Source organism: Leucopleurus acutus (genome assembly GCF_964270905.1).
Source record: "Leucopleurus acutus genome assembly, chromosome: 8".
NCBI classification, from domain to species: Eukaryota; Metazoa; Chordata; class Mammalia; order Artiodactyla; family Delphinidae; genus Leucopleurus; species Leucopleurus acutus.
The window spans coordinates 44,011,891-44,036,576 of NC_139151.1; the positions used below are offsets into that span (position 1 = coordinate 44,011,891).

The window sequence follows — 24,686 nt, forward strand, 5'->3', positions numbered from 1 at the left end:
GTCAGGGTTCAGATGAATGAAGAGTAAAAGTAAGCAAATGCATTTGCCTTTCATATATTCTTTCAAAGAAAATAACATAATGCCTTATGCTTGTTGAGGGCCTGCTATGTGCCCACTGCTTTGGCAAATACTATTGGAGATAATACATATGGACCAGTTCTCTGTCCTCAAGGGTTAGAAAGAAACACCAAGCACTTTGAGTGTCATTGTAGTTCTTCTAATTCAGTAATTTAGTAGGATATTTTGTGATCTTAAAACCCATGGAAAAAGAGGAGAAACAGTCATTAAAATAAGTTATCTTTCTTGAAATGTCTTCTTTCTCATTTCTAATTTACTTTTCCTTCTCAAACATATTGTCCATGAAATCTCAGTATAGACTATTCATTTGTTAAAGCACACTTGAATATCTCAAAATTTTGCCCTGATGTTAGTACAGTTCTTACTATTTTCTTCTTTTTCTCGACCTTACACTTATAATAATGAAAAAGAAACTGTATTTGAGGGATTTTCTTTTTTTTTGTGGTACACGGGCCTCTCACTGTTGCGGCCTCTCCCCTTGCGGAGGACAGGCTCCGGATGCGCAGGCTCAGCGGCCATGGCTCACGGGCCCAGCTGCCCCGTGGCATGTGGGATCCTCCCGGACCGGGGCACGAACCTGTGTCCCCTGCATCGGCAGGCGGACTCCCAACCACTGTGCCACCAGGGAAGCCCTTGAAGGATTTTTAACTTGTATTTCAGGGACAAGGATGATTGTGTAGCGGAGATGGTCTATCATAAAGGCTTGGCTGTACTCCCTTATTAAGGATCAGAATTGCGTATGGGACTGAGGCATGGCTCTGTCAAATGCATTGTTTTTCTTTTGAATCAATTTTATGGTGAAAATAAGAATAATTGGGGTGTTCTTTCCCTCCACGTTGCAACTATATATTTAGATTGATAATATATATATTTTTTCAGCCTATCAATGTATGATGCTTGCCATTTGCAAAGTACTCATTTCAGTTTTCTCTTTAGGAACACAATTTAGTTTTGTTTACAGATTTGCTCATTGAAAACATGTTTTTATTTAAGCCTTAAGAATTGGGTGAGAAGTAGAAGGGAGAAAAAGCAGAAAAACAAAACAATGTATGAATCAATGTATTTTTTGGTTCATATGAATCATTTTAAGAGAAATAAACAAGAATTTTGTTTTAATATTATCTTGTTCAGCACAGAGTATAGCTGAAGACTTGGAACATTTGAAATGCTTAAAAAAGTTTAGTTTACAAAGATATAAGGAGATTTCTTATATGACAAAGATATTACATTAAGAAACTTAGTAAAATTAATACTTCTTTATAAGTAGGTGATCTCTCCACCTAGCTTGAAACACCATCATCCTGTGTTCTTTCCCAGTAGTTCCGATGAGTGTATTGGGCTAGATAAAGATGATACTTAAAAACACAAATTCCTGATTCCAGCCTAGAGAGAGTCCAGGTTGGGACCTGCCAATATGCTTTATTAACCTTTCCGCTACTCTTTTACCCTTTAGTGAGAATCTCATTATACTCTTGAGCATACCTTCTCACCACTACCTACCTTTTACGTACTCTCTTACTCTCTTTTTTTCACCTGGTCAGCTCTTGCCTATCCTTTAAGTCTCAGTTGCCAGGCCTATCATGCACAGATTTCTGCCAAATTTCACTAAGTAGAGCTGGTCTCTTCTTGCCCTGGGTGCCTAAAGATACATAGTGAAAATACTATGAATAATTTATTTCCTTGCATATACTGTAGAATAATTATTACCTTACATATACTGTGTCTTCCACTTAAAGGTGAGCTTCTCCAGGGTGGAAAAGGGATGTCCGTAGGTCATGCAGAGAAAATATTTTGTGTGGCATTTCTGTCAATACAAACAACTTGAATTATCCAAAATCAGCATGTCAGCATCACTGTAGTGGCCTAGTTCCAAAAAAATTCATGAAAGAAGTACTGTGCTTGCCATCAGGTGCCATCTACTTCACAGGGACACAGACCCTCCCCTTAAGTATGAGGCTAGAGCTCCTCAGGCATCTGGTCGACCCCACTGAATAGTAGCAAGTGAGAGAGCAAAGCAGAATCTAAGGATGGTAATGGGATGAGTGACACTGTTCACTTAGTCCAACTTTGAATTCACTTAGTCCAACTTTGTGTTATGAATACATCTCTGACTGAGTCTATTTCACAGCTATCTTTGAGTATTGTCAGGCACAATACCTAGGAAGAATAGAGTTCCTGATGAAGAAAGGCATGCATGTTTTTAGATGTTCTGATGATAAAGCATATTTTCTATTAGTTGATATAGTTCTTGAATTTTAATTTGTTTAATGTTACATAGAGTCTTCTCTCTCTCTGTCTTTAAAAGTTTTTCCGTGTAACTTAGGCCTAAGAAATAAGGTTGTCTTGTAGAAAATAAAGCCTGTGGCAGCACAAGTGACATAAAATATGGGATTCAGACTCACTAAATAAGAAATGTTAAAGACATTTCAATTAAGAATTTATAGAATAAAATAAGTTTAATAGATTGAATTATTCAAACATTTTATAATGCTTACTACATATCTCCAAATTTGGTAGTACTTGTATGATGAGAATAAAATGCATAGTTTCTAATTTTAATTAGAAAATCCCTCACAAACAAATACAATTTTGTCTCCAATTATGTTTGTAAAAACAGGGTAATGAATACAAGATGGTATATTTCTGACTATATCTGGGTATGGATGAAAATGATATTTCAGTTTCATCTAGAAATGGCAATATAGTACAGTTATTCATTTGAAGGGCTACTAATTAATTAACCTAATATGCATAGATAAAAGAGTAATAAGAGTAAACATAACAAGCATGTTTTTTCCTAAGGAAACAAATATAGGTTTTGCTTCATAACTTGAAGACTGAGAGTTCACAGTGTACTTCACTTTGGCAAGTAACTTTCCCCAGTGAGCTTAGACTAGCACAATAATTTCTAACCTGTGCTTCCTGACTCTTGGAATATGTGTGATAATAGAGGCTAATTTATTGGAACTTGGCTGCGCTGTCATCCAGCGCTAAGTTAGGATGCCCTTTGATGTACCTCGAAAACACTCAATGCTTAGCATTCTTTCAGCACTTAATACCCTATGTTGCAATTGCCTGCTTACGCTGTCTCCCACACTGGACTGGGAATTCTTTTAGAGCAGGATTCATTTTTTCCTCTAGCACTTAACAGTACAGTACAGATGCCTAGAAAATAGTCACTGAATGGATAAAAGTCATTTATTTTTAAACTCTACTACTTGTTGCATAGATATTCTCTACAACATTCCAGATGATTGGTTGGCCAACCTGTTTGTTTAATTCCAGTAAAGAAAACCATAGCTTTTTTCTTTTTTTTACTGAAGTATAGTTAATTTACAATGTTATGTTAGTTTCAAGTAGACAACAAAGTGATTCAGTTATACGTATGTATAAACGTATATTCTTTTTCAGATTCTTTTCCATTATAGGTTATTACAAGATATCGAGTATAGTTCTTTGTGCTCTACAATAGGTCTTTGTTGTTTACCTATTTTATTCAATATATATAGTAGTGTGTATATGTTGATCCCAAACCCCTAATTTATCTCCCCGCCAGAATCCCCTTTGGTTTTTAAGTTACCCACCCCACCCTTTTTTTTTGACCACCATAATTGCAATTTTTTTCATTGCTAATTATAAGTCAGTTTTTCTTCTTCATTGCTCTGAAGTCTATTACTCTATAAATTACAAACTCTGATCCTTTTGTACTTCTAGGAGACAGAAAGGAAAAATGAATTCTTTAGATAAAAAAGTTAACTTCATAAATCTAAAAGAACCTTAAGAAGCATTGAATTGATCCTCAGTTTACAGATGAGATTCAGTGAGCTAGGGGTTTGGCCTAAGGGACAGTAACAGGACCGCAATCCCAGAATATACATACATACCCCAGGCTGTCTGGGACCTCTACTTCATGTTGAATTCAAATGACTGAGGTCAACTATTTCACCCTCTCTAAGTCTTTCCAGTATGTTTTCCATGCTCTGCTCTAAAAGATGTGCTCTAATTAAATGTTTGAGGAAGTATCTGTTCAATTTTACACTGGATTCTTGACTTTAGTACTTCTCAGAAGCTTTACATTAATGTGCCCTGTGATTCTTCAAGGAATGGTTATAACATTTTTGAGTAATAGAAATTAATACCTCAAGGAATTAATGTTTAAATAATACCCTTTGGAAATTATAACTTTGTTCTAAACATACTCTGTTTTTTCAGGTGTCCTGATGAAGTGATTTGCAGACATTCTGTAACTAATCTTGGCATGTTCAGGACTACATAGGAAACCTTGTGTGTAGACACAGTACACATTCATGAAGCCTCAATAAAATTACTGGAAAGGCCTCTCCAACCACAAATTTTAAGTGAAATTAGTTGAAGCCAGAGAGACAGACCTCCTTTTTTTTTTTTCTTTAAATTTATTCAGTTACAATTGAAGCACTCTGAATTATACATATGTAAAGCATGCTACCTGATTGGTTTTGATATATGTATACACATGTGAAACCATGATCAAAATCAAGATAACAAATATGTCCATCATTCTGTCCTGCTCTCTACCCCTCCTAACTACAGATCTGCTTTCTATCACTAAAGAATGCTCTGAATTTTCTAGAATGTTGTATAAAAGAAATCATAGAGCTTATGTTTTTTCAGGTTGTTTTGGTGGGGGAGGGCAGTCTGGCTTTTTTCACTAAGTCTAATAAATTTTGTGATTCATCTCAGTTGTCATATATGCATAGGTGTGTACCAGCAGTTCTTTCTTTTTAAACTGCTGGTTAATTTTCCAGGTACAGACAAACAATTATTTATCCATTCATCTGTTGATGGAAATTTGAATTGTTTACAGGCCTTGAGTATTAAAAATAAAATGGTTATGCACATTTTTGAACAAGTTTGGGGTGAATATATGTTTGTGTTTTGGGGGGTATATTCTTGGGAGTGGAAAAGCTTGGTTATTTTGTAGACATGCTGTTCTTTTTAAACAGTAGTTTTCTGCGCTATTTGTCCTTTCCTGTGAACTAGTGTAGTTATCTTGCTCTTCTCTTACCCCCTAGGAAGTAAGTACTCACCTGGGGCAATAGGAAAGGGAGTACCCTACGAAAGAAGTGTAGAGAAGAGATGATTTGGATTAGGCACATCTGGGAAAGGCAAGGATTGTTAGGCTTCCAAATTTGTGTATTGGGAAGAGTGAAAGGAGAGCATACTCCAGTATTAAGTTCCAAAGACCAACTCCCTTATTTCTCATGTGTCCCTTTAAAAGTGGAAACTCGTTTCTATTGTACTGGGATTTCTAATGTTATTTTCTAATGATTCTAAACGCTCTGTGATCCTAATGGTGCACATCCCTGTTGCTCTTATATTGTCCCCAGCTTGTTTGCTTCTGCTGGTGGCTTATAGTCCCTGATGGTCCTTCTGTTTCATAGGTGGTTCCTTGTCAAGAGGAAGAGTGGGGGGATGTCTATACTTTTGGAGGCAGAATTGTATCAATACCTTTTCTACAAAGATTTAAGATGGAATCTCTCAGCTAGGTCATTTAGTACTTTTTGTTGCTTGTATGATTATAAGAGTAAATAAAGGTGACTTATAGACAGAATATTTTATTTGGTAGTAATAAGATAATAAGAAATGAGGCTATTGTGATTTTTACTCTTTGATAAAGCATATCACCTATTCATCTTGGACGTGCTGTATGAGCTAACACTAGATTTGTAGCAATCTATTATGTCAGTATTAATTTTGAAAATTGACATGTTTACACACTTTACAAAATGTTATGTACTACCAGAAGCACTGATTTCAAAATGTTTTCCATTCTGAGGGGAAATATGTCTGCAAGTGTTCTTAAAACATCAACACTGTAACTTTTTTCTTCAAATTCACCATTTTTTGTTCTACACTTGAAGTTGCAGTTTTTAGAAAGGTTCAGGTTTTGTTTATTTTTTTCTTGAAAATTATTCTAGATAGTGAAGCCCAAAAGAAATTATTTGACATTGAAACTGAAGGAGCTACTAGTTCCGTAAAAGCGGGGAGGTGAGAGTAAGGAGGGTTTAGTACTATGGTGGAGAAAACCAAAACAACAAGGGAGTTGAATGTCAACCCTGTCCTGTTGTATTAATTATTGACTTTAGTTATAGTATGTACCTATAAAAGTGTGCACATATTCACCATTCTGAGTAGAATATTTGAAAATACCAAAATGGACTCTTCTGTTAAAGGTGGAAAAGACTCTGCTTTGTCCTAAATACCTTGAAACTTATGCTAATTCAAACAAGGCTTTTTAAAGAGGGAACATACAAGGAGACATACAATTTGAATTGGGCTTCCCACAGATCAGCCTAGTACTCTGAATTTTAAGGTAATAACTTTTTGTACATTTTTTCTCAGCATGACTTAAGTTAAACATACTTATGTACGTTTTTATAGTTCCTGGCCTGACAGGGGTCTGCATGGTATTGGTGCTCTTCCTGATGATTACAGCTTCGACATATGCAATACGGTGAGTGTCAGAGCCATTATTTTGATGTTTCTTGGTCAGATTATTTAGACTTCCTTAAGATTATCTTCATTTTCATGTGTAGGAAACGTCTCGATTAACCCGAATGTTTAGCCAATGCAATATTCTGGTTACTGGACAGTTCTGTATAACTAAGAGGGAAATAGAGAGGCATTTCTATATATCATTTCCTGTTTTTGAAAAATCTCTTTCTTTCAGTCAAATATTCTGGGTTGTAAGGAATTGTGTATGGAGACTTTCCAAATACATGTTCCAAAGTGGAATAAAAGGAGGCGGGGTGTGGCTTACTAAATATTAAAATGATTATGCTTCAGTAACTTAAAACAGGATAGGGAATTACTATATTGCACACCTGAAACTAATATAATATTGTAAGTCAACCATACTTCAATGAAAAAAACAACAACCAGAATAGGACTTACTTGCAAAAATGACCAAGACATTGAATTAAATGATAGTAGACAGAAAGCACTGTAAAAGACTTCGCTATATGTAAGAACCTGCTAAATAATAAAGGTGCCATTATAAACTTATGAGGAATGTAAGGCTTAAGTGAATTAAATTCTAGATAAATTACAGTTTACTGTAAAAAAATTATACCACTAGAGATTTAGAAGAAACTTTAAGTGGATATTTTATCAGCTCTCATAATGGACAAGGAAAAATATAGGAAATATTTGGCTACCTAACAATATGAAAACTAAAACTCCTGAATGTCAATATACAGTATAAAAACTGAAAAATAAACATGCTATTGCAAAAATTATTACACTCATATGGAAGTAGTACATTCTTAAATTTGAATAGTTTAACGCACAACAATTGAGAAATATGCTATAGAAATGGGTAATTATTATGAACAGATAAGTCACAGGAGAATACAAAGTGAGTAACACAAAAATGAAATAATACCTAATTCCACTTATATAAAATACTGAAGATGTATAAAGTGGAGTCTGGGTTTGGGGAAACAGGCCCTCCTGCACTATGATTGGGTTTGTAATTTATAAACATGTTTCAGAGAGCAATAGGTAATGTGTATCAAAAGCCTTACAAAATGTGTGTCCTCTGATGTCATAATTCCACTTCTAGAAATTTAGATTCAAAAAGAAGCAGATCTGTGCAAAAAGGCGTACGTTACAAGGATGCTAATGATCTTGTTTATAATAGCAAAAACTGTGACCCATGTAAATGTGACTCTATTAGCTCTTGCCTAAATTGGGGGTTCTAAAGTTTCTAGGGGTTGTATCAGAATCATCTAAGTTTTTACGAATACCTGCCCACCACCTCCAAGATTCTAATACATGAATATCTGCCGAGATATATGAAATAAAATAACTGTTAGTCTTTTTACTTCTCTCAAACATTCTAGGTTGTGTTTATTATACCCATTCCTCTTCAGACTCTTTGTCCTCCCCCAGGACAATAACACAAGGTGTTACTTTAAAGTTATACACTGTCCAGGAAGATAAGAGAAAATTTTAATGAACACTTATTTAGTCTATCTCCATCTGAGTTTCCTTTGAACTACTCTCAAAATATATATTGGGATAGAAACATTGGTTGTCTTAGAAGTCATTTGCAAATTGAGAATTTTGATAAAAAGGACAGCAGAAGTACGTATTAGCAGACTATTGCCTGCACCTTCGCCTTACATCATAATAACTTTAATATAAACAGCTGATTTTAATTCTTTCTATGTATCTTTATTTGAAATACAAAGAACCTTCAAAATGATAAAGCGTTACTTATAATTTTTGTCAGTTCTCTCTGCAGTGGTATGTTAATACTTTGATATTAATAGATAAATCTCAGATGAACTCATTATTAAATATGAGTTAAAATATTAAATATGAGTTAAAACTCATATTTTAACTTTCAATTGTGACATGTATTTGAAAGGATGCACAATTTTTTTAGTGAGAAGGAGTGTAAAGTGGAATTGAAATTAAATTATTTGTTTTTTCAGAGTTTCTAACTATGACATCTTCTGGTACACTCATAATCTCTTCTTGGTCTTCTACATGCTGCTGATGTTACACGTATCAGGGTAAGTTTAAACAAATGTTTTTAAAGCTATGTGTGCCTAAAAATGGGGTAATAAAAGAGAAATCTATAGAAAATTTCACAGGAAATGGTAAAATTATTTGGTTACTTGGAATTGAGGGTAGTGTCAAGAGTGGAATAAATAGTTCTATTTTTGACATAGCATGTTTTAACAAAACTAGCATAAAAGTATATTAAAATGGAAAGACAGTTACTTCTCCCACAATGTTGTAGTTTTTAAAGCCCCCTATAGTTATATCCTGATAAGCTCTAAAAGAAAGTGAGTAGGAACTGAAGAACTTCAAGAAGATATTTAGTGTTTGAATTTTCAGGAATTCATTATGTCTTGCTGCTGCAGAGTTTGTAACAGTGGAGTTACTAGTTTACTAATATTTGCAGAGACAGCCAAAGATTTATAAGACCCAAAGACAAGGATCTGTCAGAAACACCAGAAAATCACAAAGGGAAGAGAGATAGCATCCCAAGTTTTTACAAAGAATTTACCCCAAATACTCTGAAAAGTATGTTGACCCAAGCAGTATACTCAAATGTATGGTGCTTAAAATAATTCATTAGGTCAGAGGATGTAAATAAATAATATATTTTTGTGTATGTATATGTCTGCATGATTACAGAGTGGACCTGTGATTTTGTCTTGACACTCACACTAATATGACACAATAGGCTATTGTCTGGCATCAGGTTCACTTGGTTTAGTAGAGGGATACAGGACAGGAAACATGGAATGTCAACAGGATAATGTCAGGTGCTTCTTCAGTAGGGCTCCCTCTAGATGCACAGTAACCATTTTCCACCTTCTCTCCCTTACCTGAATGTAGTAACTCAGTTTTAAGATGAGACCATATGGATACACAAGGACTACCTTGCCTTGGGAAGGCTCATGCTCCACAGGAACCAGTCTCTTGGTAACAGTCCAAGTCTCCTCAAGGGATGCCCTCAGTTGCTAGAACACAGTGCATCAGGAAGCTGAGGTCACTCAGCATCCTCCAGCTCCAGATGCTTTCCATCAATAATAATCAATGCTGGTTGGTAACACAGCTGGCACTCCCTGTTTATCCTAACTCAAAATGTTTCCAGGGAAACAGTATTTGGAGAAAAGTTCAGACGTGCTGTTAATTTTTTCTTCAGAATGTTTTATAATGTACTTTGTCAGTACAGTAAATCTTATCCATAAATTATATATTTATTTCAAGGTGCATGTTCAAAATGTTGTTCCCCTAGTTTTGGAGGCCATTGATTTAGACATCAGTATTATGTGGATCTCTGTCTCCTACGTCCTGGTTCAATTTATTCTGTATCATGGTTCTAGAACATATAATTGTAGAGCATTAGACACATGGCCATACATAATCCCGACTTCCAGCTAGCCATGGCTGCCACACAGGGAAGAGGGCCACAGTCAGTGGAACCTCTGGGTTCTGTTCTTTTCCCATTGTGGGGCTAACACATTCTGTAGAGCATTAGGGCACCGAGAAAGCCCTTGGTAGAGAAAAACTGCTTTATATTCTGTTCTTTAAATGGCTTGCATGCCTGTCCAGGGCTATTATCATAAAAATGGACTATGAGTAAACAGATGTGCTACTAATGAAAATACTAATTTAAAACATTTGCAAAGTGCTTACTATATGCCAAGCATAAATTCAGAATGATTTAGATGATTTATATTATTAAAGGATTATAGGGTTTTTTTGTTTTGATTTTGTTTTTGTTTTTGTTTTCTTTTTGCGGTACGCGGGCCTCTCACTGTTGTGGCCTCTCCCGTTGCGGAGCACAGGCTCCGGACACGCAGGCTCAGCGGCCATGGCTCACGGGCCCAGCCGCTCAGCGGCATGTGGGATCTTCCCGGCCCGGGGCACAAACCCGTGTCCCCTGCATCGGCAGGTGGACTCTCAACCACTGCACCACCAGGGAAGCCCAGGATTATAGTTTTATAAGGATAAATAATATTGTTAAACCCTTTTTATGGGTGGGAAAACAGATTTAGAGAGAGTACATAATTTGCTAAAGTTTGCTTAACTGATGTATCCTGGATTCAAATCCAGGCATTCTGACTCAAAAACTTATATTGTTATACTTTTTTTTTGGAGAGTTCAGTACTTCTAAGGATTTGGTCTTAAGTTTTTTTAAAGAGGTTAATATCTTGATTTATCTGGAATTGTTCTCTCTTCCTCTCTCTCTCTTTAGCTATAACAGATGAGAGAAAAATATAATAATTTGTTAGTATAATTAGTTATGCATTCTTTTGCCTTTATGTTGTACTAAATTAAAACTGAGAAAATCTGTTTCTTTGTAATTCAAAGTAGAGTTATTTTTCAAAGTTTCAGGAGTTCTAACAGGCTTCTGAAGTTAGAGAGTATGAAGAGTCCTTTTTCCATTTTTTTGGAAGTAGAAGAAGGTATATTTAAAATTTGATTTTACTTCTGTAGAACAGGGGTCATAAACAGAAAGTGACTTTAATTTATGTAAAGAAATAACCAAAGACATCAACAGAATGAGTTAAATATAATCACTCTATTATACCAACTGAATTAATAGTTCTTTACATATGATTGATAAAAATGAAGAAAACAATTATTAAAATACTGAAATAACTGTTGTGCAACAAATATATAATACTCTAAGCATTCTATAGTGCACATTTTTTATAAAGTTTAATTTTTTTAATTGAAGTATGATTGGCAAATGAAATTGCATGTATTTAAAGTGTACAAGTGAATTAACACATCTATCATTTCACATAGTTTCCTCTTTTTTTTTTTTTCTGGTGTGAACTTTTGAGATCTACTCTCAGCAAATTTCAAGTATACAATACAGTATTATTAATTGTAGTCACCATGCTGTACACTAGATCCTTAGAACTTATTCATCTTATAACTAAAAGTTTGTAACTCTATGAAGTTTAATTTTTAATAAAACTACATAGATTATGCTTCTGGTGTAGGAAAAATTATTACTGATAAATCTTACAGCTTTCTTAAAATGGAACATTTCTCAAAATGTTCTTTTTTATCTTTAAGTGATCTATCTACAAGTAAATCTATTGAAGCTATTATTTGTGCCAATGTTGAAGACTTAGACATATCTTTATTTATAAAATTCCTTGATAATGTCATTCTCTAGCTTTTGGTTATCCAAGTAAAGTGCAGCTATTCAAAACAAGCTTCTTGAATTTATATTGAGATTTCTGTTAATGGTATGCTTTAGGTTTGAACAGAAAAGCACTATTTGTTGGGCATTTGCTTCTTTCTCTATCAATGTGGTAAGTACTATAATAAAGTGTGAAAGAACTATATAATATATGATACTTAGTTTCCCAGAATTAGTAATTGGTTTGACATTAAACAAAAAGAGTTGAAAGAGCTAAAGACAATTTTAAACTGCATATTTTCCAAGTGTAAACATATTTTATTTTCAAGAATTCTGGTGGCCTAGAGAATTGAAGGATCAATGTGGGCTAGAAATTTTAGAAAATTTTTGACTTCAACAATGAAGCAGTTTGAAATTGTCGACTGGTTTCCTTCTATAATCAAACTTCTGTAGTAAGGACGAACAATTGCTTCATATGATTTTCTAAAGTCAATTTTATTTTTATAGAATCTCAAACTTTGAAGGAAGCTCAAAAGATGATTTTGACCAAGAATCTTTGAGTCTCCCTACAATATGTCTAAGTAAATATATAATTGTGAAAAGCCCATTCTGTTTTTGGAAAGCTCTCACTTTCACAAAGTCATTTCTCTTTTGAAACAGAATCTATTTTACTTTAATTTCTACCCAATGATTTAAAAGTCTGTGACTCTGAAGGCCATGGAAATTAAGTTCTTCTCCTTCTTTAAATTCTGTTCTTCTGTTACTTTCTCCTTTGAATAAATTAATAGTTAATATTCATTGAGTACTTATCTTACTAATGGTTGATTTCATTAAGTCCTCCCAACAACTCCGGTAAAATTTGCTGTTATTATTGTTATTATCATTATCATTATTATCATTCCTATTGTCCAGGTGAGAGAACAGGGGCACTGAGAGGTGAAGAAACTTGCTGAAAGTCATGGCTAGTAAATAGAAGAGCTTGGGTTTGAACCCAGGTATCAGATTCCAGAGCCCACATTCCTAACCAGTAAATCAAACTGGCTACAGTTTGGCATGGCTTCCCTGTATCCCTTTCAAATCTGGAAACCAAAATTAAATACGGTGTTCTTGGGGTATGCAATCTATATTGGCAAAGTGGAAGTCTTACCTTCTTTGCTCAAAATAGTACAACTCAATATTATTTAGGATCCAATTATCATGTTCCACGATTATGCATGCCCTTAGCTTAACCTAGTTTTCATTCCTATTACCTATGTTTTAGATTTTTTTCATTAGTATAAGCAATTCTATTGCATGGCACCCTAAAAAACCCACATTTCATATATACTAAATTCAGATGATTTATCAGTGTTCAAATAGATCTTTAAAATACATTAATTTTTTTTTTCCTAGGAGGTCAGTATAACATGGCAATTAAGAGCTACATCACTTAATAGCTGTATGGCCTTGCCAGATAATTTGCCCTTTCTTTTTCATCTATTTTATGGGATTAATAATAAAATATCTATATCAGGGTTGTCTCATGTTTAAATAAGTGAATGCAGCAATGTAGGCAGAATATAGATATATTCAATAAATGTTAACAGGATAAAAAATTATACTGGTACTGATACTAATAACTGTGTAAGGAAGAAACTCCACATTTAATTTGCTGAAGAATCGTTTTTGTTTTGATAAAGACACTGCACTTTTGAAGAGCCCAGATTTTCCTATCAGCAAAGTAATTTGATAAACATATAACGAAAACTGCTTAGCAGATCAAAAGAATAATCCTAAAGGGCAACAGTTTTTATAATGTTGTTAGGTCTCAAAGTTTCAACTGATTTTAATGATAAAGGTTTATTTTGGGATTTGCAAGACAAGCCTTGTCCTGAGGAATTTTTTTTCTGATTTTTAATACACCTTTCTAGGAGGTTGCCATTTGTACACTGTACTAAAGATATTTCAATTCAGAAGACATTCAGAAAAAATTTTAAAAGCCAAAAATGTTCCCTCTTTCCAGACATGAATGTAACTGGACGTTTCTTTCTTCATTTTCATTTGAAAAACTCATCAGGAGGCGAGATATACTGCCATTCTCACTTACTGATGAAAGGGTATTGGAGGGAAAAGCAATTATGAATGTCACAGAGTCTCAGCCCAGAGCCTAACCCCACTCCTTTGAAAGGCATGTGGAGGGAAAGCATCATAAATGAGATAGGGCACCCTTAAATGAGATAGGGCACCCTAGACTTTCAATTTTACGACAGTCAACACTCCCACTGGCTTTAGCTCTCGGAAGTGTTGCATGGGTAGTAACTGTATTTTATTTTTTATTTACATAAGAGAGGAAATATAATGTGAGAATTCTGGGAAAGAAAGGGGGAAGGTCCTTCTCAAAGGTGTAGATGGCAGTGAGAGCCAAACAATAGTGAATAACTGAGCCAGCTGGACTTCCCAGACTATATTTTATTACAAACATGAGACCTGGATTATTCTTTTAAACAGAGCTTTCTGCCACTTGGGACTACTTCTGGCAAGAGTTCGTTGTAGAACATGATTTATATTCTGCTTGAATCATTTTTTTCAGAGAATTTAAAAGGAATGGTTTTCTAGGTGCATGTTTCTAAAAACATTTGTTCTTTAAACCCGAGGAACACAGTGAGCAGCCTTTGTCAACAATGACAATGAACTAGAGGCACTGTCAGCTTCATAGGTATTGAAACTCAAGAAATTAACCCAGGGTAGACAAATACTTATGAGATTAGGCTTATTGTGTTGGTTTATCTTCCCTCTACTATGCCCTTAGGAGGAGAAAATTAAGAATATACTCTTGGCGGATGGAGGTATTTATGCAATATAGTTAAGTGTTAGAAGTTGTCGATTCCCAAGAATCTTCTCTTTTAGAAGCACTTGTACTGAGGGCTCCTTTTTGGTTTTTTTGTGTTTTTTTTTTTTTTTTGTTTGTTTTTGAGGTACGCGGGCCTCTCACTGTTGCGGCCTCTCCCGTTGCGGAGCACAGGCTCCGGACGCGCAGGCTCAGCGGCCATGGCTCACGGGCCCAGCCGCTCCGCGGCATGTGGGATCTTCCCGGCCCGGGGCACGAACACGTGTCCCCTGCATCGGCAGGCGGACTCTCAACCACTGTGCCACCAGGGAAGCCCTGAGGGCTCCTTTTACCCACACTGATGTGGAAGGAGGAGAGGCTTGTGGGATATTCCTACTGGGGAGAGGCACCAGCTCTTCTTAGAATGTCAAATGGAAACTTGGTGAAGCCAAGGGAAAGGAAGGCCCAGAAGCTGTATGTTAAGCACAAAGTACAGAATATTAAACACTATATAAAACCTTAGGTAAAAGGGAGAAAGTCAGGTTATAGCTGAAGTTGTAGTTGAATAATAGAAAATTCTCTGCAGTCTACCCCCATTATGCATCTGCGAGTTACAGTATGAAAGAGAAAAGAACATATAGCAGAGTGACGTATCCTAGGTAAATTATGTTTTTGAGGGTAGGACTGTTTCTTACTTATCTTCATCAGTGGAATCCCTTTCATCATCAATCCTAAATCATCATTCACTCAGTGTTTGCTAGATTACATGGAACTGTATTAATTGGCTTTTAGCTAGGAATGTGTTATTCTTCTAGGTCCCTCCAATTTTCCTCAAATATTAAAGTATTGCAGATAGCAATAAAAATAATCTGTGTATTTATTTAAATGTAACTTGGATTACCATTTTGGGCCTGTCACTTATACTTAGTGTTATCTAGGTAATAAGTTATTATGGCAGCTGGAATATCAATTCCTGTGCCTGAAGAATTAACTTTTAAGTCTTAACTATTTTCGTTGTGTTGTAGACTGGCACATTTTTGCTGGAGCTTTTTGTGTGCTTCTGTGGCTAAAAATTCTTTGGATCATGGAGGAAAGTTTTTCATCTCTTTTTATTTGTCTTCTTTCACATTTTTGGTTTTTTAATTTTTTACTTAAAATATATTGGGGGAATAAAATTCCTGAGGGATTAAGTCTTTGTTATGTGGAATTCAAATCCCCCCCATAATATTTACATATTTTCCATATGTCAATAAATATAGTGTTCTATACAACTATGATCTTTAGACATGTATGACTAACTTTAGACATGTTTTTTCCCATTTCTAATTTCCCACTCATAGGATTAATTTTCCTTCTTGTGTAAAAATGATTTTTCTATGTAATAATTCCTGACTAAAGTCTTATGATTTATTTATTTTTGCTGATATTTTATCCTGAAAGCCAGGTAGGGGTGGGAATTGAGATCGTGCGGTATTTTCTCCCATAAGGAGGCCATTTGTATAGACAGAGATGTGTAGTATATTTGAAGCATTTTCATGTAAATGAATTAATTTATGCTATGAGCTATGCTTATTAATGCATTTTTAATCTTCTAAACTGTGAGTTAACGTTCTCCCCAGTTTGAGGATAGAAGTAGTGAGCTTCAGCCCAAATACTTTCTCACATAATTTTAACCTCAGTGTTTCTCCTGGGACCTTATTTATAATAACAAGTGTTTCTGGCTAGAGGTACAGGGTGAGAAAGTTGGGGAGGAAGGAGAAGGAACTAGGGCTAGATTTATTGTAAGAAATATTTTCAGTACATTAATGTTTTTTATGAAATGTGGAATAATCCTTTTCTCTCCCACTGCCCTTTTAGCAAAGCCTGAAAACAGAGGAAATAGTAACAAATATTAGATGCTTACATATTTTTTCCTTCCCAAGAGATCAAAGTCCTTTCCTTTATATACCTGTGAAGTAGAGGGTAACAGGCACTGTCTCTCGCTTTCAGCTGAGAAAACGTATTAAAATGACCTATTTTCCTTCACACACTTAGGGAGGGTTGGGATCTTGACCCTATGTCCTTAGACTCCAAGGCTTTGTTTTGCCAGCTGCATTGTGTCTGTGGCAGGCTGCTTAATTGCAGGGCTCACTGCAAAATGAAAATGCGGGGCCCTTTGGTAGAAAATTATTAAGCATTTCAAGATGATGGCAACAGAGCATTGAACCAATTACAGTGCCTTTCTAAGATCAGGGTCCCGTGAGAGCACACAGGTCACACACCCATGATGCTGGCCCTGTTTGTGTTGCCCAGTCTCGTACCTTGGGCATTACCACCAGCAAGAGCTAGACACAATACATGCTCCACTCAAGCTGCAGGTTGCGAGTACACTCGGCTATCTGTAGCAAGAGTCCAGCAAAGAATGCAGAGGCAAGTATCTGGCAAGAATCTGGCCAGACCCGACAAAGTGGGGGTGAGAGTAGAAGCTTTGGTTGGATGGGTATCTGATGCTTAGGGTTTCCCTGAGGCACGCTGGATCCTTAGTTTAGGAAAGCACTCTATTTCTAGATGCTGCTACCAGATAGGATTGACTCTCTTGATGACTTGTCTACCTAGGTTAGGATGGGCTCAGGTTCAGGGCAGGGCTGAGATCTCAGGTTGGACTTTGCAGTACTCAAGGGTGAAGAGGGATGCTGTAAGTTGCAGACCTATTTAATGCTATTCCCTGCAAAGTTGAATGAACACACATGGTTTATTTTACTAAATGCCATTTGCTAAAGTCTAGACATCTTTATTGAAATTAGAATGAGTTCAAACTAACTTCTGTGTTTGTTAAAACCGGGTGACTCCTCAATCACGTGTTTCAAAAATAACCACAACAAAAAATTATTTATATACTTCTAGCCATTTATTAATCCATTCAGTGACTATTTATCGAACACTTGTTACAGATTATAGGCACTGTTCCAGACACCAGAAAAATAGAGGCACAGGACAAATCTTTGACCTTAAGTAGTGTATATTCTAGTAGATTCCTCAGAATCCAGTGAATTCCAGTGGGTTTTGCAATATTGAATTTGGATGTATTTTCTTAAGCTCTTTTTTTGTACTTGAAGCAAAGTAAAAAGAATGGTCAGAAATAAGTTGTTATATTTTTTCTGTAAAGAAAAGAAATATTTTGTATGTTATAGAATACAAGGTAAAAAATAGATTCCTCCTGGGACAAGGATTTTTTTCTCCACTTTCAAAAAGGATTAAAATCACCACAAACATAAAGGTCTCATAAGCAACACTGCATTTGTTAAAAATGTGTAACTTGCAGTTAAAGTAGAGATGATTTTGTGATTCTCTTTTTGGCAGGCATAGTGTTTTGTAATATTTAACTTTTGCCGTAAAAAGTTCTTATAATTTCTATGTTTTAAGCTGGTAGGATTTATTCTGTGTACTATATTATTTTCTATGACTTTGTCACAGCCAGGCATTAAAAAATAGTGGTATAACTATAATGCCTAGTGAGGAAAAAAGGAAAGAAAGAAAGAAACCTATTTTGTGGAAACACTGTTGAGTGTTGAAAGCACATCTTGAAATCCTTATGAGTGCAAAAACAATAGTGTCCACAACCATGTGTTTTGATACACCATAAAATCCTTGATCTCTCATGATTGAAGGACGCTAGACATTCCAGAGATACTTCAAAATCTCTCTTTTAGAACATAATGCAATATACCTAAAATAAATTAGTAATAAGTGTTCCTATTCCCACATGGGCCATGTGCCTCCTTCCCCAACTCCCTGCCACATCACTGTCTTAACTTGGCAATATTCTCTGCTTACCATTCACTAACGTCTTTTTCTTTCACTTTCAAATGATTTTTCATTTAATTAGGAAAGGTACAACAATATAAGAATGTTCCCTTTATTTTATTATTATTATTTTTTTTGCGGTAGGCGGGCCTCTCACTGTTGTGGCCTCTCCCGTTGCGGAGCACAGGCTCTGGACGCGCAGGCTCAGCGGCCATGGCTCATGGGCTTAGCCGCTCCGCGCGCGGCATGTGGGATCTTCCCGGACCCGGGCACGAACCCGTGTCCCCTGCATCGGCAGGCAGACTCTCAACCACTGCACCACCAGGGAAGCCCTCCCTTTATTTTAACTTTTAGATGCACTTGCTGTATTCAAACAAATTATGTAGTTATTATTTGCTTTTAAAATCAATTCACTAGAAACTCACTGAAGACTTACTACATGCAAGAAACTTGCAGGAGGGCTGATGAGATTTGGCAGTGAGTGTAGTTATAAGAGGGATATATAAATGCACAGGATATTATCCCTTCTACTAATTTGGGAATAAACAATGTGCTTTTGTTCATACTACTCCCTCATATTGGATGCCATTTCCCTAGTCTCTAACATTAGAATCTCCACATCCTTCAGTTGCTTCCCCGTGAAGCCCTTTCCAGAATGTCATAATCAGCGTTCATTATCTCTATGTACTCTCCAGGGGTCACTATACGTCTATATAGCCTTACTCATTTTGGTTTTTAGTTGTTTTTGCTTTCATGCCTAATTATACCCATTAAAGTTGTGCTATTCAATTTAGGTTAATTACAATGAAATAATATGAAAAATTCAATTTTTTGCCTGCACTACCACGTTTCAATTGCTCAATAGCCACATGTGGCCCATGGCTGGACAGCACAGATTTAGACCATTTCCACCACCACAGAAAGTTCTGTTGGATAGAAGTGCACTAAATTCTAAGCTTCTTAAAGACAGAGGCCATATCGTTTAAATTAATACGTTTCAAAACTTAAATAATAATAAATGTGAAATAGGTGTATCTCAGTGGTGATGTGGGGCAAGGAAGAAAATCAGGATTATTCGTCAGATAGATACAGCTGTGCATTATTTAAAGTGTTAATTAAAGTGGACTCTGTTGTATTTGAAAAGATTGCATTAAACTCTAAAGAAAGACAAGTCTATTATGTTTGCTGAAATAAATATAGGTACTAGGGATTCAAAGAAATCACAAAGACCACATGTAATATTGAACTCAGTTTTAACAAATGTGGTCACAGTGAAGTAATTGGATTAAAAAGATGATATCTGATTTTTATCTATCAATCTAGTATCTGTAATATCTAATGTACATTCCTATTCAAAATTCTTCAGAGTGAAATTATTTTATGGACTTGAAATATAATTTTTAAAGAAATATTATATTCTAGGGTTGCAAATTCTAAGCATTTCTTCAGTAGTACCAAAGAAATTTCTAAAATTTCTAAAAAGTTCTGTACCAGTACTAAAAAAGTTTTATTTTTTACTAGTACAATGAAAAAGTAAGTTACTGCATTTATTTGAACTTAAAAAATAACATAAAATTATTGGTTTGGTAGAAATATACTACCTCCTTTTCCAGATATATAACCATGTAGAGCCATAAAGTTTATTCATTGCACACATTGGTCTTCAATTTCAGTATATTGTTCATAAGTAGAATGGGGATTCTGCAGGGGGAGCAGGTCTAGTACATGGGAAGGTGTATGGCCTTTGTACTCTGACTTGGCTACAGACTGACAGTGTGGTCTTGGGCAGATTACTTAACAGTTCTGAATGTTTTCACTCATTCTGAGGTGGGGCTACTGACCTTTACCACACAAATGTATTATGAAGTTTGTGGAAATAGGTATTGAAGCAGCAAGCACCTGTCTGGCATGTACTACCTATCCTTCCAATACTAAGTTTAATACCTGCCAGTGTCCTTCCTTTTGAATCCGTCAGTATCTTTACCACCTAATTTAGCCAAAAAACCCAGAGATTCCATGCTTGATTTTTTTCTGATGAATGATATTTTTGGTTTCTTATCATTGTTTGCCCGTAGATCTTTTCTCTCTTATCCATGTTTCTTCAATGGCAACAACTACAATCTGAGACAAAGAAAAGACAATTTTAATGGGCATAGACAGAGGTAACCTATGCCATTAAGCTTGATAATAGCTTAAAATAACATAAAACTCTCAAAATTAAAAGGGATTTTAGAATATTATATGCTACTTTATACACCAAGAATGGCAACATTGTTTATTTGATTGGGCTGTCCTGAAGATTTGTACTGCATAGTAAAAACATTTGTCATTCTAAGGACCATTAGCACATGGGGTGATGCCCACTTGAATGCTGTGATGACTTAGGAGAAGGAATAAATAACATTTCTTTGCCTGATGTGAAGCAGCCCCTACACACACACACACACACACACACACACACACACACACACACACTCACACACACACTCACACACACACACACACACTCTCTCTATCTGACCTAATTTCCAGGCTTTTGTTCGTTTTGAACCCCTTCCCTTAATGTTTACTTCTTTAACCAACTGATTTGCTATGCACAATATAGGTTTTTGGAGTGAGGGAGCTCAGGTTTCTGAATCCCATGCTTTGACTACTACTTAATTAATCTCTGACCTAAACGATAGCCTTGTGTTTCTTATCTGTGTAATGGGAATAAAAACACCTGGTATGTTATTTTGTTTTGAATTTTAAGTGGGAAATAGATGTTTACAAAATTCCTGACATACTTTCTTAATAAATATTGACCTTCCCCTCCCTTACTTTTTCAAAGGTATGTTGTGAGGATCCAATGATCCAGTGAACTAACATGCTGCATAGTAAGAGGTGAAGAGCTTAGAATTTGAGTCAGACCTGTATTCAAATCTTGGCTCGGCCACTTATTAGCTGTGTGACCCTAGGGTATTAATTTATTAAAATAGTTTCTTAATTTGTAAAATGGGAATAATAATTTATATTTCATGTAGCTGTGGTGAGGGTAATGTGAAATGTATACAAATTGCCCTGGACTGGGCCTCATGTCTTCTATACATTACTAAGCTCTTTTTTTTTTTTTTTTTTGCGGTACACGGGCCTCTCACTGTTGTAGCCTCTCCCGTCGTGGAGCACAGGCTCCGGATGCACAGGCTCAGCGGCCATGGCTCACGGGCCCAGCCGCTCCGCGGCATGTGGTATCTTCCTGGACTGGGGCACGAACCCGTGTCCGCTGCATCGGCAGGCGGACTCTCAACCACTGCGCCACCAGGGAAGCCCACTAAGCTCTTATCAAATCACTCTACTCAAATTATTATTTGTGGTCTGAGTTATGTTCAGCTTCTCTAAAGATATCTTCTAAACTGGATTTTAAGTTTTTGGAGTGTTAGGGGCCAGATCTGACTATCTGTAGCACCACCTAGGATACTGCCAGATGCATTACGCCAAAGCTTGTTCAACTTAGCAACCAATAGAAAAAAATGATCGAGATTTTTGGCCTGCCCACCCATCAGCCACTACCCTTGGGATAGTTAGTAAGAGCAACAGGTTTGGGTAACTCATTACTTGTAATAAAAGCTGCATCAAATTAATGGATTTTTCAAGTATTAAAATGACGCAATTGTATTATATGACTAGAACTCTATAAAAGATTACTTTTATAGAGTTTAGATTACTTTTAAAGAGTACTTGGCTCACATTTATATAATATGCATTCATTTATTCCATACCTAGGCCATATCTACTGCACTACTGAAAAAAAATGTGTGTGTGGTCTACCATGGATGTTATGTAATACAGCCACTACTTAGATTCTCCTGACGTGTTCTCTGTGCTCTCCAGTGACTTCATAATGACTGGTTTTAGGGAAGAAAGTAAAATAAAGTGAAGAGAGAAAGGGAATTGAACATAAGTAAAAGGGGTAAAAGGGAGAATGATCAGGTTGAGCAGATGGTACATTCCACCAAAGACTGCCTTAGTCATTGCTAAGTCATTGACCTATTTAATGTCAGTTTTCTTGTTATAGTTTTTGTTGTTTGAAAATATCATCCTTATACTATCATTTGTAAAATTATAGCTGTGGTGAACTTAAAGATGTACTTTTTAAATGTACTAAAATTGATTGTTTGGGAGCATGAAGGGTAATTTAAAAACATACTCAGACAACGAGGAAAAATAATTTTGGAAACCAAAATTTTAATATCTCAAAATTAAAATAAACATTTTCAATGCTTTTCAAAATCTTACTTTTTTCTTCAAGATTTGCTTATGCAAAAAAAATTTTTTTTATATAATCTATGATTTCATGCACTATCCCTGTGAGGTAGATCTTACTTAACTCCTTATAAGAAATAAAGAGCATAGAAAGTTGAAGCGTTATCTTAAATCTCACAAAATATGAAATAATAAGAATGGGATTTTAGGGTTTTAAGTTCTCCTTCCTGATTCATTATTTTGAGTCTTTTATGTGGTCCTGTTTATGGAGAAATTGAAAAGTAAGCAGGTTTAGGGCCTGATTGCTGTGTATTGTTTTCAGATCACAGGAGATGCAAGCTTCCAGTTTCTGTTGTTATGTTTGTTTAACGTTTCTCTGTAAATCAACAAGGCTTGTTTTATCTAGTCTTAGCCAAATCAAGTATGATCCCCATACTTTTCCATTTGTGTTTGAAATTATAGTGAAAGTACTCATCATTATAGTGTTTATTGAAGTGAAAACTTGTATGTGATTGTATGAATGCCTAATAGACTTGAAGTAAAGGCTGTCAAATTCAAGAATATTTGGAAAGATTGCATGTGTCTTCTCTACCATATATTTGTGGCATTTGTGGGGGGGGGTCTAAATTTTTTGATTTAGTTCCATAGTAAAGAATTTATTAAAAGTTTTAAGATTTCTCAATTGCTCTTAAGTAAGATATATGAGAAGCATTTTTTTTTTGGATAAATGCTGTGTAAAGTTAACAAGAAAATAAGGTTATTTTCTTGTACTCTGTTCTCTGATTTCAATCTCTTTTTCATCTCCTTGTTTTTATTTTTTTCTTAACTTTAGAGGGCTGCTTAAGTATCAAACTAATTTAGATACGCACCCTCCTGGCTGCATCAATCTTAATGGAACCCGCTACCAGAATATTCACTTACCAGAGTATCTCTCAGAACATTTTCATGAATCTTTTCCTGGAGGATTTTCAAAACCAGATGAGCTTACCCAGAACACATTTGTGAAGATTTGTATGGAAGAGCCCAGGTTCCAAGCTAATTTTCCACAGGTCAGATTAATTCTATGTCTTTAATAGTCTCTGCAAAGTCCATGTTTCCATAACAATTGATCAACATTGTATTTAGACATGTTTTTGAAGGTAATGAAGCAATTATTCTTGCAGAAGAGAATGTTTCAGGATGTTTCAATAGCAAGTTAGTACCTATTGTTTCATTATAGGCAGCTGACTGCTCAACGAGAAAGACCTATGATATTACAGAATATAGAAAATCCCTGCTTAACTGATCATATGATCTTTGCATACTGTGGCACTGGTACTTGCCACAAGAAAGGTAGCAAAGATATTTTCCTTATGCATTGAGAAAAATAAGCTGAATAAGGAAAACAATAGTGAAAGAACTAGTACTACTACTAATAATTATTATGGTATATTATAATATTATGGTACAATATTATATATACTATTATAAATACTAAGCTGTAAAATCAATTTATTGAATGCTTAATATCATCTGCCAGGAACTATGCTAAAATATGTTATATGCATAATTTCTTCAGTATTCACAACTCTTTGAAGTAATTAGTATCATCCTCAATTTTCTGATGAGGAAATTGTGGCTTAAATACATAAAATACCTTGACCAAACTCTACAGGCTAACACGTGGGAGAAGTAGAGTGTAAAACCAGGTTGTTGATTTGCTCTTAGAAAACTTCTTTCCCAAAGACCCAGCCAGTAGTTTGATAAAGGTCCTAATCTTCCCTTGTGGCCATGGGAGCTGCCCACATGGGTATTATGCCTTGTATTCTTTGTCTGTAGCAAGTGAAAATCAGGGAATAGTGATGTTGAATGTCTGTTTTAAGAAGAAGAAAGGGGGGTCAAAAGGTTGAGTTTGTAGATGACTTTGGAGTGAGTGAGTGTTAGTCTTGTGTTTATTATTAATAATAACCCTCTAGATTTCTATTAGACTTTACAACCTTCATTGCTTTTCTGGGCTTCACACAATACTCTATGTTAGGGAGGGCAGGTATTGGGACTCCCACTTTACTTGTGTGCGACCTGATGCTCGAATGGTGACTGTCCCAAAGTTGCAGAGCTTGTCCTGTGATGCTT

General features: G+C 35.6%; 1 protein-coding gene across 1 annotated transcript in view; it reads left to right on the forward strand.

The window, feature by feature from the left end:
* Positions 1-24,686, forward strand: part of NOX4 (NADPH oxidase 4) — a gene marked incomplete at its 5' end in the record, with an annotated part of 146,394 nt that overhangs the window by 34,285 nt on the left and 87,423 nt on the right. The window contains 3 exons of the mRNA XM_082843851.1: positions 6,499-6,571; positions 8,559-8,639; positions 23,407-23,623. Coding sequence (XP_082699977.1) covers positions 6,499-6,571; positions 8,559-8,639; positions 23,407-23,623 — 371 coding nt within the window. The remainder of the gene's footprint in view (positions 1-6,498; positions 6,572-8,558; positions 8,640-23,406; positions 23,624-24,686) is intronic.